The following is a 14,059-nucleotide window of genomic DNA, read 5'->3' on the forward strand; positions in this document are numbered from 1 at the left end:
CAGGCAGTCATAACTCATAACCTACCCATTTGAATGGATCTGCTTCGACCTCAAGCAATACAGTGGCAGAGTGGCCTCACACAAAAAACTGAGGCCTTGTTTAGTTGGCCAATTTGGGAGGTGCCAAATTACTGTTACAGCACTGTAGCACACTGTAGCGTTTCGTTTGTATTTGTGAATTATTGTCCAAATATTGACTAATTAGGCTCAAAAGATTCGTCTCGTAAAGTACAACAAAACTGTGCAATTACTTTTTAATTTCATCTACATTTAGTACTCCATGCATGTACCGCAAGTTTGATGTGATGGGGAATCTTCTTTTTGCATAGTGTCAAAGTTGGAAGTTGGGAGTAACTAAACATGGCCTGAAATTGGTGTTCAGAATGTAACACTAAACATACACACTACTTCTTACCTGCAACTCTGCAAGCATTGAAGCACGTACGGTAATGGTTGGCAGTTCCAGTTTCATGAGAGTTCGCACGGGATGAGCCTGTAAAAGGACACCTCAACTCTGAGAAATTTAACCCCATCGGCAGTAGCTCTCTGAAACCAAATCTGCAGCACGATTTCCTGCATTGAAGCCATGCATTGCATTGCATGCACCCCGTACCAATCGTCAAATTAACTTGAGGTCCCCAGCGAGAGGAAAAAAGGTTAACATTCTATATAATCTACTCAGCACAGGGTTACATTCGGCATCGATGAAATAATGACTGTCACGGCCAATTTATATGGCGTCGCTACCATATATTTTACTAATTAACTTCACCGCACCTGCACTGTGAGTGAACTTTACTCAATGTGTTCTCCTGCTACGACGAAAATATTTGTTAGTTTTTTTCCCTATCTTTCTTTCTTTTCCATGAGTGGTCAAGCAAAGCAAGACACCTGAACTTTGAGCTCGCCTTTGTGGTTGGGTCCCTTGCAAGCAATTTAGGAAAACGTTGGATCTCGTGAAATATACAAGTGCCATCCAGATCACTAGATCAGGATCAAGCTCACCTAATTTTAATTTCCTTTCTTGTTTTGTCCCCTTCTCGAAAGGCCTCGAAATTTCTTGCTACTGGTATTGCTTAAGATGGAGCAGTGGTTTCTTTTAATCTTCCCCTTTTTCCTTACTTGACGTCTCCATCCTCTCTCCTTGTTGCCATGCTAATACCGAGACAAAAATAAGAGATATAAAGAGGGGCGAAAAAACAGGAAACTGCAAGCTCCAAGCACCAGACAAGTGTATCCATGCATGGCTGGATGTGAGCTATATACATGAACCCTGACATGCATGGTGCTTGCTTGTGTAGACAAGGGGCACAAGTGACCAAACCAACAGTAGCCAAAGGCTATGCCAGCCAGCAGGGGGCTGCGGCTGCCTCTGCAATATATTCTGCATGACTGCAAACCAGTGTGCTATCTCCTTTCTTGGCTGCATGATGCATGCCTGACAGCTGGTTGGATATGTGTCTCTGAGTCATATGCTCATGGATGCCCTGCTGGTTTAGCCCCATAAAAGAAACTGAAGCTTTATGGCTACTCAATCAAGCCTCTCAAGGAAAAGGAAGCGCAAATGCACTTTGAGAAGACGGCCACACGAACACGGCAGGCAACAGGGAGTCTCTATCTCAAGCCCTCAAAAACCACTGGCAATTTTTCAAAAAAAAAATTCACTGGCCATGATGCAAATCTAAGCTTAAATTATCACTATATATCCTCTAAACATAGTACCACCTAATCAGAATTCGGGGGAAAATGGAGAGAAATTTGAGTTGTAAATCTTTTTGGTAGGGAAATTCCAGGCCATCTTTGTTGTCTAGTTTCGGTGGATTCAATAACCGGAGGTTGATTCAATCGATGGTCCAAAATGTACGTCCCTCCTCGAATCGTCGTGTAGATCTTCACACCACATTAGAATGTTTTACATATAAATATAAACAGATTTTATTGCACTAAATAAATACATCCTCCTTTATTGCTATTGATTTCTTTCACTTTCGGCGCACAAAAAAAAGGCAGAAAAAAAAGAGAAAAATACAATCAGTGTGCTGCCCCCCACCCCCAAGTTCCAAGAGATGGACTCGAAGCCAAGGGGGAAGAGGAGAGAGAAATAAAGATATGCCAACATCATTTCCATGTGGATCTTGCAGACCTAGGTAACGCCCACCCGCTATATAAGGTGAACCCCCCCTCCCTACCGGCATCACAAACATACTCAGCATAGAGCCAGGCATTGCCTGCTCATAGAGGAGCGGTAGAGGCGTGTGTCGGAGCATAGCACTCCACGACACGACAGGGGAAGGAAGCCATGGGCGAGGTGAGTGAGGATAGTTATGCTATCCTTCACATGCTCTCCATCGGTGTTAGGAAAGGGAACATCTTGATAACTTTGTATTCCTTTGCAGGAGGTGAGGAAGGAGGAGGTGGAGAAGCCCAAGGCGGGGGTGGAGGAGAAGCCAAAGGATGCGGTGGCGGAGGCGAAGCCCAAGAACGGGGAGGAAAAGAAGGAGGAGGCGCCACCGCCTCCGCCGGAGGAGGTCGAGATGCGGGTCTACATGCACTGCAAGGGATGTGCCTTGAAGGTCAAGAAGATCCTTAAGCGCTTCAACGGTAATGCTACCATATCCAGCTAGGCGACCTAATCTCTTCCTATCTTTCCTTTGCTGGATCATTGAGTCTCTTAGTCTTGACAAGATTTCTTTTTTTAGTGCGATAATCTTTTTTATGTTTCACAAGATTTATTCATTTTTTTATTGTGATAAGGAGGTTAAAGATTCGAGATATTTCAAAGGTTATTCTTAAAAGTATTGTTGTGATTCGTGGTAGGATTTCAAGTGGGATAGATGGCCTATGCTTTAATTAAAAGATTAACCTCTTAGTTACTCCCTATGTTTCAAACTTATCCAACTTTGACCAAGTCCGTAGACAAGTACACCAACATTTACGATATCAAGTTATTTTCGTTAAATTTTTCATGAAATTTTTTTATAGTGTATTTATTTGGTACATAAATCATGTTGATTAATGGAGAGGAGAATGACTAACTAGAAATTGAGTGACTTTTAGCTCTACAAAAGGTTAGTATATCCCAAGAGAATGACAGTCTCAGGCATATGTCATTCGGAGCTCAAAAGTGAAGTTGATTCCCTATCCTCCTTGAAATCCTCAAATATTCCATCCATGATACATACTCTCCATGTATTTATAATTGCTATCAAAGGAAACCTAGGATGATTCTTTTGTTCAAGATTCAATCTTGATGGCACCTGAAATGAAAATTTTGTGTCGGTATTGCAGGAGTGGAGGGCGTGATTGCTGACTCCAAGACGCACAAGGTGGTGGTGAAGGGGAAGAAGGTGGCCGCAGACCCAACAAAGGTGATCGAGCATGTCCAGAAAAAGACCGGCCACAAGGTGGAGCTCCTCTCACCGATACCGCCTCCGGTGGAGGAGAAGAAAGAAGAGGAAAGGAAAGAGGAGCTCGAGCCACCCAAGCCGGAGGAGAAGGAGGAGGTGAATGAGATAACTCTCATACAACCATCTTGCAACATTCATCCTGCAATGCCCCTTGCTGCTTCACATTTTAGTATTTTTATAATAATTTTCTTCCATCACATGCTGTTATTAGAATGTTTCCTTATTCTATTTGTTTTGTCTTTTAAGCCACCGGTGATCCAGGTGGTGCTGAAGGTGCACATTCACTGCGAGGTTTGCGCTCAATGGATCAGAAAGAGGATCCTCAAGATGAAAGGTGCTTACTAGTTGGCTTCAATCGGATTTCCAGTACTATCCATGCCTATCTATATTATTTCCATGTCCTATCCGGTTTAACAAGCTTTACTGATGCGATTAGCTTTGTTCTATCAGCATGACTAGATCTACTTATTTTTCTGGTGAAATGATTCGGAATAGAACTCTTTAATTGAATACAACAAACTTTCTCAAAGTCAAGAACAACTCCCTTGGCCTACCTGTCTGACTAAAAATCAACAAATTTATTAAGCTTACTAAAAGATGTACTATTAATATTAATACTTTCTCTAGCTTACAATATAATAATTTGGTTCATGGTTGTGCAGGGGTGCAATCTGCAGAGCTAGACCTAAAAGCATCAGAGGTGACAGTGAAGGGTGTGTTAGAAGAGGCCAAACTAGCCAAGTACATGTACAAGCGCATCGGCAAGCACGTGTCCATCATCAAGTCTGAGCCGGTTGCCCCGCTGGAGAGCCCTGGCGGCGATGACATGGTCAAGGAGGAGAAGAAGGTGGAAGGTGTTGAGGAGAAGGAGAAGGAGGGTGATGGCAACACCGGTGGCGAGGAGGACAAGATGGATAAAGAGATGGACGCGGCAGCCATCGCCACAGCCAACCTGTACATGTACTACCCGCAGTTTGCATTCCCTGGCGGTTACTACTCACCCCCGACACTACTACCTCCTGGGTACATCTACCAAGCGGCCTACCCGCCACCGTCATACACAGCATATGCGCCGCACCACCAGATGATGGCACCACAGACTTTCAGCGACGAGAACCCAAATGCGTGTTCCATCATATAAAAAGGTAGAACCATGGGGATCTAGAGACAATAAGAAGTAGGGGAGCAGAAATGGGAAGCTGCATAATTTGAAGATTGTCTTTGCAAAAAAAGAAGGCCCGGCCCATGAGCAAAGCAAATGGCAACTTGAAGAAACATACCAGTCTTTTTGAGGGGTTAAATTTCCATTTCTCTTTGTTCTTTTTTTTTGTAAGTTTAACCCCTTTTTTTCACCTTTCTGGTACAAATGAAGTCTGGACTTGTCATTTTATTATGGATGCTATCCTTATGTGGAGTTTTGCCTTATACTACCTCAGCTTCAGACTTCTATTACCCTGGTGCGCTCTTCGTAGGCCTAGCTCGTTTTTTTACCCCTAGGACAAAATACTAACAGCATCAGCAATTCACATTAGAATCTGAATTTTTATCATGATGAAAGAAAACAAGAGAAATCACCATGGCCATGTGCATATAGGGCATGTGAATTGTGATGGATCCATTGTGCATGGCCCAAAATCCGAGGTGGATTACTTCTTCAATTTGGTGCTCCCCGCTTTTTTTCACAGTGCAGAACAGTACATCCATACACCCTACTGGTACCCAAAGTGGTAGCTCCAGCCTTGGAGTTTGCTCTGAGTATGAGGATTCTTTCACATCATCATGGCAACATCAACCCTCAAGAGCTGTGGCCGGCTTCAGCCTTCAGGTCTGCCTGTGTCCAAACGATGGATGGATGGATTCTCCTGCTGCAGTCTTTGCATGGCTTGTGGTCCTGTTTATGCGGCCACTGACCTGGGCTACTCTATGTGGCATCTTTGCTTGCTTTCAGCCTTTCAGGTGCTGTAGTATTTGCTCCTTTATATATACAGCCTTTTTTTTTTGTCTTGAAGAAGCCATTTTGTACTATGGGTTGGGTTGATGGTAGTGAATTGCGCAGTAAGAAAAAAGAACTAGAGCAACCTAGGAGAAACTAGGTGGTTTTATATATTAAGAAAATATGCATCCAAATTCACCTCAACGAGAGGGTACATCCATACCCGCAATCAACCGAGCTAGGCTCAGCTTCCTAATTGGGTGGTAAAAACGAAGATGTGTGTGTGGGTGCGCGGGGCTGGTGTGAGACACTTTTCATGGAACATGAACGGAATGCGACGGGTCCGCGCGCGTCTCAGGCAATTCTTTTGCAGAAGATCCCAGCCAAGGGGAAGCTTTGTGGAGGGACTAACTGGTGGGTGGTGATTGGGATACCATGGGCCTGCAGCCGTTAGTTGCAGCATGCACATCATCTGATGCACACATGCTTGCTCCTCACACAACCAAGTTGCTGCTCACTTGACTATATAATCAATTAACCACCAACTTGCATGATCTCTTTGTTCTCTGACACAAGCTCTGGCTAATCCCCACTACCCCCACAAAACCACCACTAATCTATGCGGTGCAAACACATGCAGACCACTGCCTCGTGCTGCTCTCATCAGCTTTTGGGATCTTTATTTTTCAAACAAAGAGAACTTTTGGGATCCTAAGTAGTGATCTAGCTCACCATCCAATCCTCAAACGCTGCAACTCTCCAAGGGCCAGGCCTGGGCGTGCCCCAGTCATGTGCTGCAGAGTGAGAGACCACGTCCTCGGTTTGTACTGGCCTGGGAACTGAATGTGTCACATGGCGAAGCAAACAAAGTTAGGGCACAAGCGGATGAAAACCAGGGGATGGAAGTTTTGGAAGGATTTGAAAATTTTAGCCTTGTTTGCAGAAGGAATTGGATCTTCTTTCTTTTTACTTGGATGAATCATTGCTAGATGCAAATTGTTTTAAGGTGATGGGGACCTGAAGCAAGGGGAGATGCTCCAGGGACCATGCATGTAGGCATGTAGCAAGCAAGCAAGCAGGACAGATGTGGATTCAAAACTTGTAACCACGTTGATTTGTTTACATGTGAGGACTATGCATGGTCCCAAAAACAAATGTCCTGTTCATTTTGAAATGCATGCATTTCTGCATGACCACAAGGGTACAGTGCAGTGGTCTTCTTTGATAGATTTATGCTTTGGTTTAATACTTTCATGGGGACAAAGTCATTGTTTATCATTTGAGGGAGCAGATGATGTTACATAATTGGTGTGGTGCTTATTATAGCAATTGTTGTTATGTGATTTGATTAGGACTTTAGGCAAGGGACTGAAAACGAAAGGAAACCACACCTCTCATAATTATTTGATCCAAGCCCATTCCTTGGCCTCAAGAAACTTTGGTCCCATGGTTCTAAATGATTGGTGGTTTGAATGCTAAACTTATATTTACTTGCCAAGTGATATTGACCGTCTCTAAAGACAAATAAAGAGTAAAAATATACCGGAAATGAACACCATGGATTTTTTTTCATGATTCAGATTTATTTATTGGGGTTGGTTCAGCTTGTTAAGAAAAGAAAACTAGAATAAACTAACCACTATCTACTTAGTTAGGAACATATTCACTTCGCCCAATATCATAGGTGTACAAAAAATAATATTTAAGAATTGATCTTTTATTCCAACATTGCTCTGAACAAAATGAAATTTGTGACTGGAGAGTACTAGATTGGTAATAGTACACTAGTAGCTCCCTACCATGACTCCCACTTCAAATTATTAGATTTTGTTTTCCTCAACAAGACTTGGCACAAACTGACTTCACCACTCAAAAAAAAATTACATTGGGTGCCGCATATGTCTCAGGTTACTCAATTGTTCTACAGTAATTACACAACTAGTTGTATAATAAGCAAAGCAGATGACTGTGAAATTAGAAGGACTAAACAACCATCCCAGGCAACGCAAGTTCTCTACCAAAAGTAGTATATGATCTTCTTGGCTGCATGCTACATCGATCGTTCCGATTTGCAGCATTTTGCATGGCTAAGTAGCTATAGTTATTTCAACTTGCGAGTTTATTTGCTCCTGAGAACTATAGCAACACAGCAAGAGCCACAATCAGTTCTAGTGCTGTTTGCTTGTGCTAATGAACCACAATCAGTTCTAAGGAAAACTTAACGCAGGCAAGGTGGGCCACGACCCAGGTTGGCTGACACCTAGCTCCGCCTGTGAATACACCATCAATTCTTTGCCTAATATCTAAACATCATGCAAAATTAACTTGTACCCACGCCACATATGTATGTACGTAGCTAGTGGATGGATTGAAAATGTGCCTAATTAAAAAAACAAAAAGCAAGTGCATTCATTAACTTCTTCTCATGCTTTGGGTTTCAATATTCATCTGTTCGTCTAGGACATAGATCAATGGTTGCAAGCTGAAGAATAAAACTGGTAACTGCTCAGGGAAGGCAACTAGTTGGATGCAAGTGTATGCGTAGCAAATAAACTAACACATTGCATGCATGTTCTGTGGCCCAAACCGTCGAAACAAACAAAGGCACATTGCTTTATTTGCACTGCATGCTCAAGTCAACACTAGCATAGACGATACTATACAGCAGCCAGCCTTGTTGCAAGATGAACGATGCACAGAAAAAGGAGGGTGTACAATTGTTTGTCTCTTGACGTGTCGCTGAAGAATCCAATAGACAAAAGGATTCATTTCTTTCATTGAAAATTAGTTCTATAGGTATAGAGACTTCTAAGGATCCGGCTTATCATATTCGAGCCATGTTTTACTTCTCCACCATATGTAGCACTCCCTCTCCCTCGTATCGATCATTTTGTTCAATAAAACCCTACAAAGGATAATAACAAAAGCCTTGGCCGATAACAAAATTGTCACGGTGACCACCAGCTCCTTCGCCTTCTTCGACAAAACCTCTCCTACCTAGCTATTGCCTCTAGACTTTCTCCACCATCTTCTTCCAAATAGCTCAAAACGCCATTGATGCCAAGTTTAATATCAAGACGGCTAGACCTGGTATTCATCGCAACCATCCATCGAAAACACCGACATCGTTCGTGGCCACCTACATAACATTTCCTCTTGGTTCTCTTTTCAATGAACATAATCGCATCCCACTACTTCTGTTCTACCATTGTATCTCTTATTATCATTGTTGGATAGTATTACAATGGAAATTCTATTCAAAGATTGCCCATTTCTAGTAGTCGATCCAACTGGCGCTCCGTGCTGTGGTGCCTTGATGACGTCAATGGCGAAGGGAGCGGGGCCACGGTTCCCTCCCCCAAGCCTCAAATAATAGAATTTTATATTAAAAAATATTGGTTTTAACGAGAACTACAACTTTTAGTTAACTTTTTTTATTTGAAGTAGTTTAGATATCTAAATAATAGATCAAAATTTTAAACAACAAAGATCAGAACAAATTTAAATAGAACTCCCTATTGCTATAAGAAAAGATGTACATGTGGCATGATAATGAGGGATGACACGAGGAGAAGGTTCATGGGTTAGAGGGCTGGAAAGTGCACTCACGATTGTGAGGGTATAGCTCGGAGGTAGCCGTCATATCTAGAAAAGATTATTTTGCTACTTCCATTTGCGAATTTCTGATCTGACTAACTTGTAAGGGGCCTCGGCACGGATATTTGCATCTACAGTACTTGTCACCTTCCTTGTGCTGATTAGGATTGCCACGGATAAGGATATCTGCAATAGCACCCGAAAAAGTTTTACGAATTGGAGTGATATGTATAAATTTAATCATAGCTTTCTAAAAAAAAAGTTGTAAAAATGAAATTTTCCAAAAGAAAAAAGGAAAGTCGCGGTTGGAGAGTGACCGGTGACTACCGTACCGCGGATGCCCTCCTAGCAACCTTTATTAAAGTGTGGATCTATATAGGAATGCATCTAATTTGAGGAATGAAATGGAATAAGGTGGATCAATTCCATATTTACATATGTTTGGTTTTGAGACACGGTCATATGCGGGATGAACCCGTCCCTAAAAAATAAGCGGACGGACACATCCCAGTTCTCATTCGTCCAGGATGTGCGCGATAGGGTGAAGCATGCTGCAGCGGCGTGCATTGGATGTTGGTGAGCGTGGCGGGTCTGAGCACGCACAAGCAGCCGCAGTCAACGCTCAGCAGTGGATGTAGGCGAAGGCATGGGCCGCAGCAGCACAACCGGTGGGGCTTGAGGAGGATGGAGGAATCTGCATAAATCGAGCCATGCAACGGAGGCATTAGCCGTGGAGATGATGAATCGGTCGTGGAAGAGGAGAAACTGGATTGCGGCTCACCGGAGACGACGAATTGGTGGTTGTTCTTGCGCTGGAGGCAAGAGGTGCCCAATCCGAGCAAACGTGGTGATCTGCAACTCGAGCGGTGCGAAAGCACGTCCGTGTGAAGCAGGCGCGGACAAGGACGGAACGGGAGAAGAGAAGAAAAAAGAGGGGCAAACGTGTGCCCTCACCTGTTATTTGATGTCCTTGAACCAAATACTACTAGTACGTCTGATAATGTAAATGGTAGTGTAGTATTCCGTCCGTAGGGAGCAGGGACTACACGAGTACAAGACGCAATGATAGTGAGAACGACGATACGGTGGAGCACGGGCAAGACGGACGAGCACAGCAGTCCCCTGGCCCAGAGGAGGCTCTGTGCACGTACAGAGATGGATGCGTGGGGAGCCGCGAAATAATTGGGCGCGCGGCGATCGAGCGAGCAGCAGTGATCGCGAGACGATGGAACCGTCGATGCGAGGGGAGGCATTACGAACAGGGACGGAGATCGCGAGATCTCGACGACTTGATGGCCACCGGCCGGGCCGTCTGCGCTGCTCTCCCATTCATCGATCAATCACTGGCAAATGGCCGGCGAGTGCGAGTCACCACACTTCACTAGTTCACTGCTGCGCCTCCGTCGTCAGCCGTACCCGTACGCATATCATTGCGATCGACCTGCAGGTACAGGCAGGCACAGCAATCTTTTCTCACTCCTCTAGACGTACGTGCACTAGTCTCTCTCTCTCTCTCTCTGACTCAGTGACAGTGGCAATGTCATCTTATTCGCCCATTCTGGTGCGGCAGGAAAGGATTCCTGCCGAAAGCCCCGAGGGGACCTCACCTCATCGCCCATGGAAATCCCGCTCTCATCGAGACGAGAGACCAGAGAGCTGCTAGCTTCTTTGGAACAACAGAACAAGTTGTGGTTGTTATCTTCTCGTTGGAGAGCTCGGGGAAAAAACAGGAGGGTTCTTCCAGGGACTTCTTCGAGCATCCTCTTGCCCATACGTGCGATACGATTCTTGCGAGGATCAAGGTCGTTTCCATGTAGTATAGCAAAGCCCACCCAAAAGGCTCCGAGCCGCAGCCGGCCACCTCTCTCCAAGGCATTACCCTCGGTGGGTGTCAGATTTCACCCCGCTTAACTGGTAAACTCCAGCTCCTGCCAAAACGTCTTCGGTTCCTCTGGTGGGTTGACTTCTCTAGTGGAGCTGAAGCCGTTTTGGAAAATATTTGATAAAATAGCTTCTCAATGGTTGATCAATTAATACTTGGAGAGGGAGGAGAAGCCGGTGAAGCCATTTTTTTAGCTCCTCCTCCTTTGTGTAAGCCGTTTTGTGACTTCTTCCTAACTTCGGTGGTGAAGTCATTTTGAAGTAATCCCTTTGGTAGGGCTTCACCAAATATCGATGAGAAATCCTACCAAAAAGGCCCTTCTTATCCCGTTGCAACCATGTAAAGATGCGACATGGTGATCGACCAGGACATGACAACCCACATCCCATTGCAAAGGTGTTTGATACACAGAGGTAGAGCACACAACTCAGGCACGCATGGACAACAAAGATCATGTGCTTAAAAATTCTATTTGGAGTTATATACGTCTTATTTGTTACTATTACTTTACTTTTAATAAAATACAAGGAATGTGAATAAATAAGATTCAAATAATGCCAAATAGAGCACCAACAAATAGGTTACATTTTCAAAAAACTTTTGGTACTGGTTTATATTTTTTTTATTTAAAATAAGTTAGTTATAATTTTTAGATTAGATCAAAACTTTTTAAATTTCTAGAAAATATAAATCCGCTCTTGAAACCACCCAAAATGCTAAATTTGTCATATTTTAATAGTTGGATGGTTGTTGCGGCCTAGTTTTATAGTTATGGGTCGAAGATCGGACTTTTGCAAATAGTAGTAGGGTGAAAATAGGACTTTTTTATTTCGCCCAAATTTGCACTTTGAGCTGTTTACTCAAATACAGCATCGCGATACAGTGGAAGTATATATGTCGAGCTAAAACCCATAATCTCGCTTGGCTACTACTCCTTTTATTTAATTAATTTTGATTTCAACGACACGCGCCGCAACCATAATATACCTAGCCATGAAATTAAATAGAGGTACCATTTTTGGCAACTGTTTAATGATCATAAGTATTTATCTTATTTTTTCTTCGGTGTGGTATGAAAAAAATTACATAACTATAATATGAAAAACTTGTTAAACATGTAGCATGTATCCCATCACGTGTTACAACAATAACCTTTTGTACCGATTAGCTACAATTGTTAGCGTGCATATCTTATAATCTAGATATGCCGGCTTTGGTTGTTGTAATAATTGTGACTTGTAAACACGTAGAGCGACTCGAGAGGATTTAACGCTTCCACCAAATCTTATAAAATTGAGTGGGATATATGCCCCCACGCAGATAAATTAGGAGAAGGACTAAGCCAAAAGGGTATGAGAAAATGAAGGCAAGTACACCCATTTACATAATCAGAAAAATTGCGCATGTTGGGACCACCTGGCTAATCTATTATTTGGGTAATTGCTAGAGCTTTTATTTTAAACGTACTAACAGTAGCTAGCTAACTATTGGTTGGTGTGCATTTGGATCCACCAACTGGTGGTTGGACTGACGTAATTAACTACCATATCCTTCTTTAAGTGCACAGCTTTTTTGGCATCAAATCTTGGAGGGTCAGTGTAACATCCAAAAATTTAAACATCTAAAAATGAATATTTAAACATCTAAAAATGAGACTTGTTAAAATTTTCTTCTTTTCTCCCTAATAATTAAAATTACTTCAACATATGCTCACATTAAGCATAAACATTACATGGTTGTGCATTTGTATGCTCTAGAGTTTAGGAAAAGATCCAAAGCTTAAAGGCAATTCTCAAATATATCAAAAACCCCTCCAAATAAATGCTAAGCTCTCCTATTCCTAACCAGGCTGGCAACTCCGCTTTCAGCCCAATCAGCCTTCTGGCCCGGCCCATCTCTCTCCTCCCTCTCTATCCCACACACGCTTGGCCTACTCACCTAGCCGACCCAGCTAAGCCCAGCCCGCCTAGCGCCGTCATCATCCTCCCCCTCTCCCCTTTCTCCCTCACACTGCGCCGCCCGTCCGTCCCCCTGGCACGCGACGCCGATGCCCGGATGCGCCTCCCCCAGCCACCTTCCTGACCCGCACCACGTGCGCAGCACTGTTGCACCTCCCCACTTCCCCTGTCAGAATCCCCTTCCCCTTCCTCACAATCCCGGCTCGCTCGCGCCTACACACGCGACGCCACGACGTGGCCGAGACGACCGCCGGCCTGATCCACCCGTGCTGGCCATCCCCAACTATTCCAAGCAGCGTCCCGGAGCCGCCTCGCCATGCCACGTCACCCCAGCCCTTCACCCCACGCCAGAACCTCCCCCTTGCCCCCCTGCACACCCGCACCTGAGCCCCTGTCGGCGCACTGCACACCCGCCCGCCATTAATGGCTGACGAGCTTATCCACTCGCCTCCAGCCTTATCCGCCAGCCCGAGCTGCACCGCGAGCTCCTCCTGGCCTTCTCCTCACCCTGCACCACCTCTCCTCACTTCCCCCCGCCGGTTGTAGGAACCCAAGCTCGCCGCCTCCACCAGCCGCTACGCTCTATCACCTAGAGCTAGGACGGGTCGAAGTCGAGGTGCACTGCAAGCTTGTAGCCACCCTCCCAGGCTGCAGCGCCGCTCTACCGGCTGCACTGCGCCAGCCCAACACCGCTGCTAAACCCACCGCCACTGCTCACCACCGACCTCACTCTGGACACCGTGCTGCCCGCATGAACCTCCCAGGTAGCCTCGTCATGCTGCCCAAAAACTCCCCACCCTCTATAAACCCTCTCCGGCCACACCTCTCCTTTTTCCCCCGCCACCACCCTACTCCAGCAAGCCGCACCGACCACCGTGAATCTCCAGCCCACCCTAAGACCTACCCGAGTCAGTCCATCGCGCCATCCTGAACCCGTAGAGCCACTTCCCGCCCCGGACGCCTCCCTGCAACGGCAAGCGGTGAGGACTCCGGTGAAGTCCTCTGCCCCGGCACCGCACCCTGACATGGCACCTACGTGGCAGCCACGTCCGCAATGCCTCGCTTGTCAGCTGCCTACGCCACAACCCCACTGCCCCATCAGCCCCCTCCACCCCTCCATACACCCGGTCCAGTGGACCACACCCACTTCACGCCCTAGTCCACAAGTGGACAAAGCCAGCCTACGGCACAACGCCGCGCACACGCACCCCGCTGATTGTGTCAGCCTATCCCTACTCGTCAGCCACAAGGACAACCTGAAAATGCTAGGTCTACCCTAGCA

At 45.1% G+C, this 14,059-nt stretch overlaps 1 protein-coding gene across 1 annotated transcript; it reads left to right on the forward strand.

Annotated features, from left to right (window-relative positions):
* The first annotated feature begins 2,207 nt into the window (after positions 1 to 2,207).
* Positions 2,208 to 4,842, forward strand: LOC101774129 (heavy metal-associated isoprenylated plant protein 7). The gene is made up of 5 exons (XM_004975361.1): positions 2,208 to 2,308; positions 2,397 to 2,601; positions 3,289 to 3,503; positions 3,654 to 3,741; positions 4,070 to 4,842. The coding sequence occupies exons 1-5, from the start codon at positions 2,300 to 2,302 to the stop codon at positions 4,546 to 4,548; spliced, it is 996 nt and encodes a 331-aa protein (XP_004975418.1). The 5' UTR covers positions 2,208 to 2,299; the 3' UTR covers positions 4,549 to 4,842.
* The last annotated feature ends 9,217 nt before the right edge of the window (positions 4,843 to 14,059 follow it).

Source organism: Setaria italica, chromosome VII (assembly GCF_000263155.2).
Source record: "Setaria italica strain Yugu1 chromosome VII, Setaria_italica_v2.0, whole genome shotgun sequence".
NCBI classification, from domain to species: domain Eukaryota; kingdom Viridiplantae; phylum Streptophyta; class Magnoliopsida; order Poales; family Poaceae; genus Setaria; species Setaria italica.

What these genes read in the sequence shown, in the direction of transcription:
- LOC101774129 (XM_004975361.1), top strand. An exon ending in GATCCTTAAGCGCTTCAACG is followed by an intron (nt 2,602 to 3,288) that starts GTAATGCTACCA and finishes TCGGTATTGCAG; the next exon opens with GAGTGGAGGGCGTGATTGCT. An exon ending in GAGGATCCTCAAGATGAAAG is followed by an intron (nt 3,742 to 4,069) that starts GTGCTTACTAGT and finishes ATGGTTGTGCAG; the next exon opens with GGGTGCAATCTGCAGAGCTA.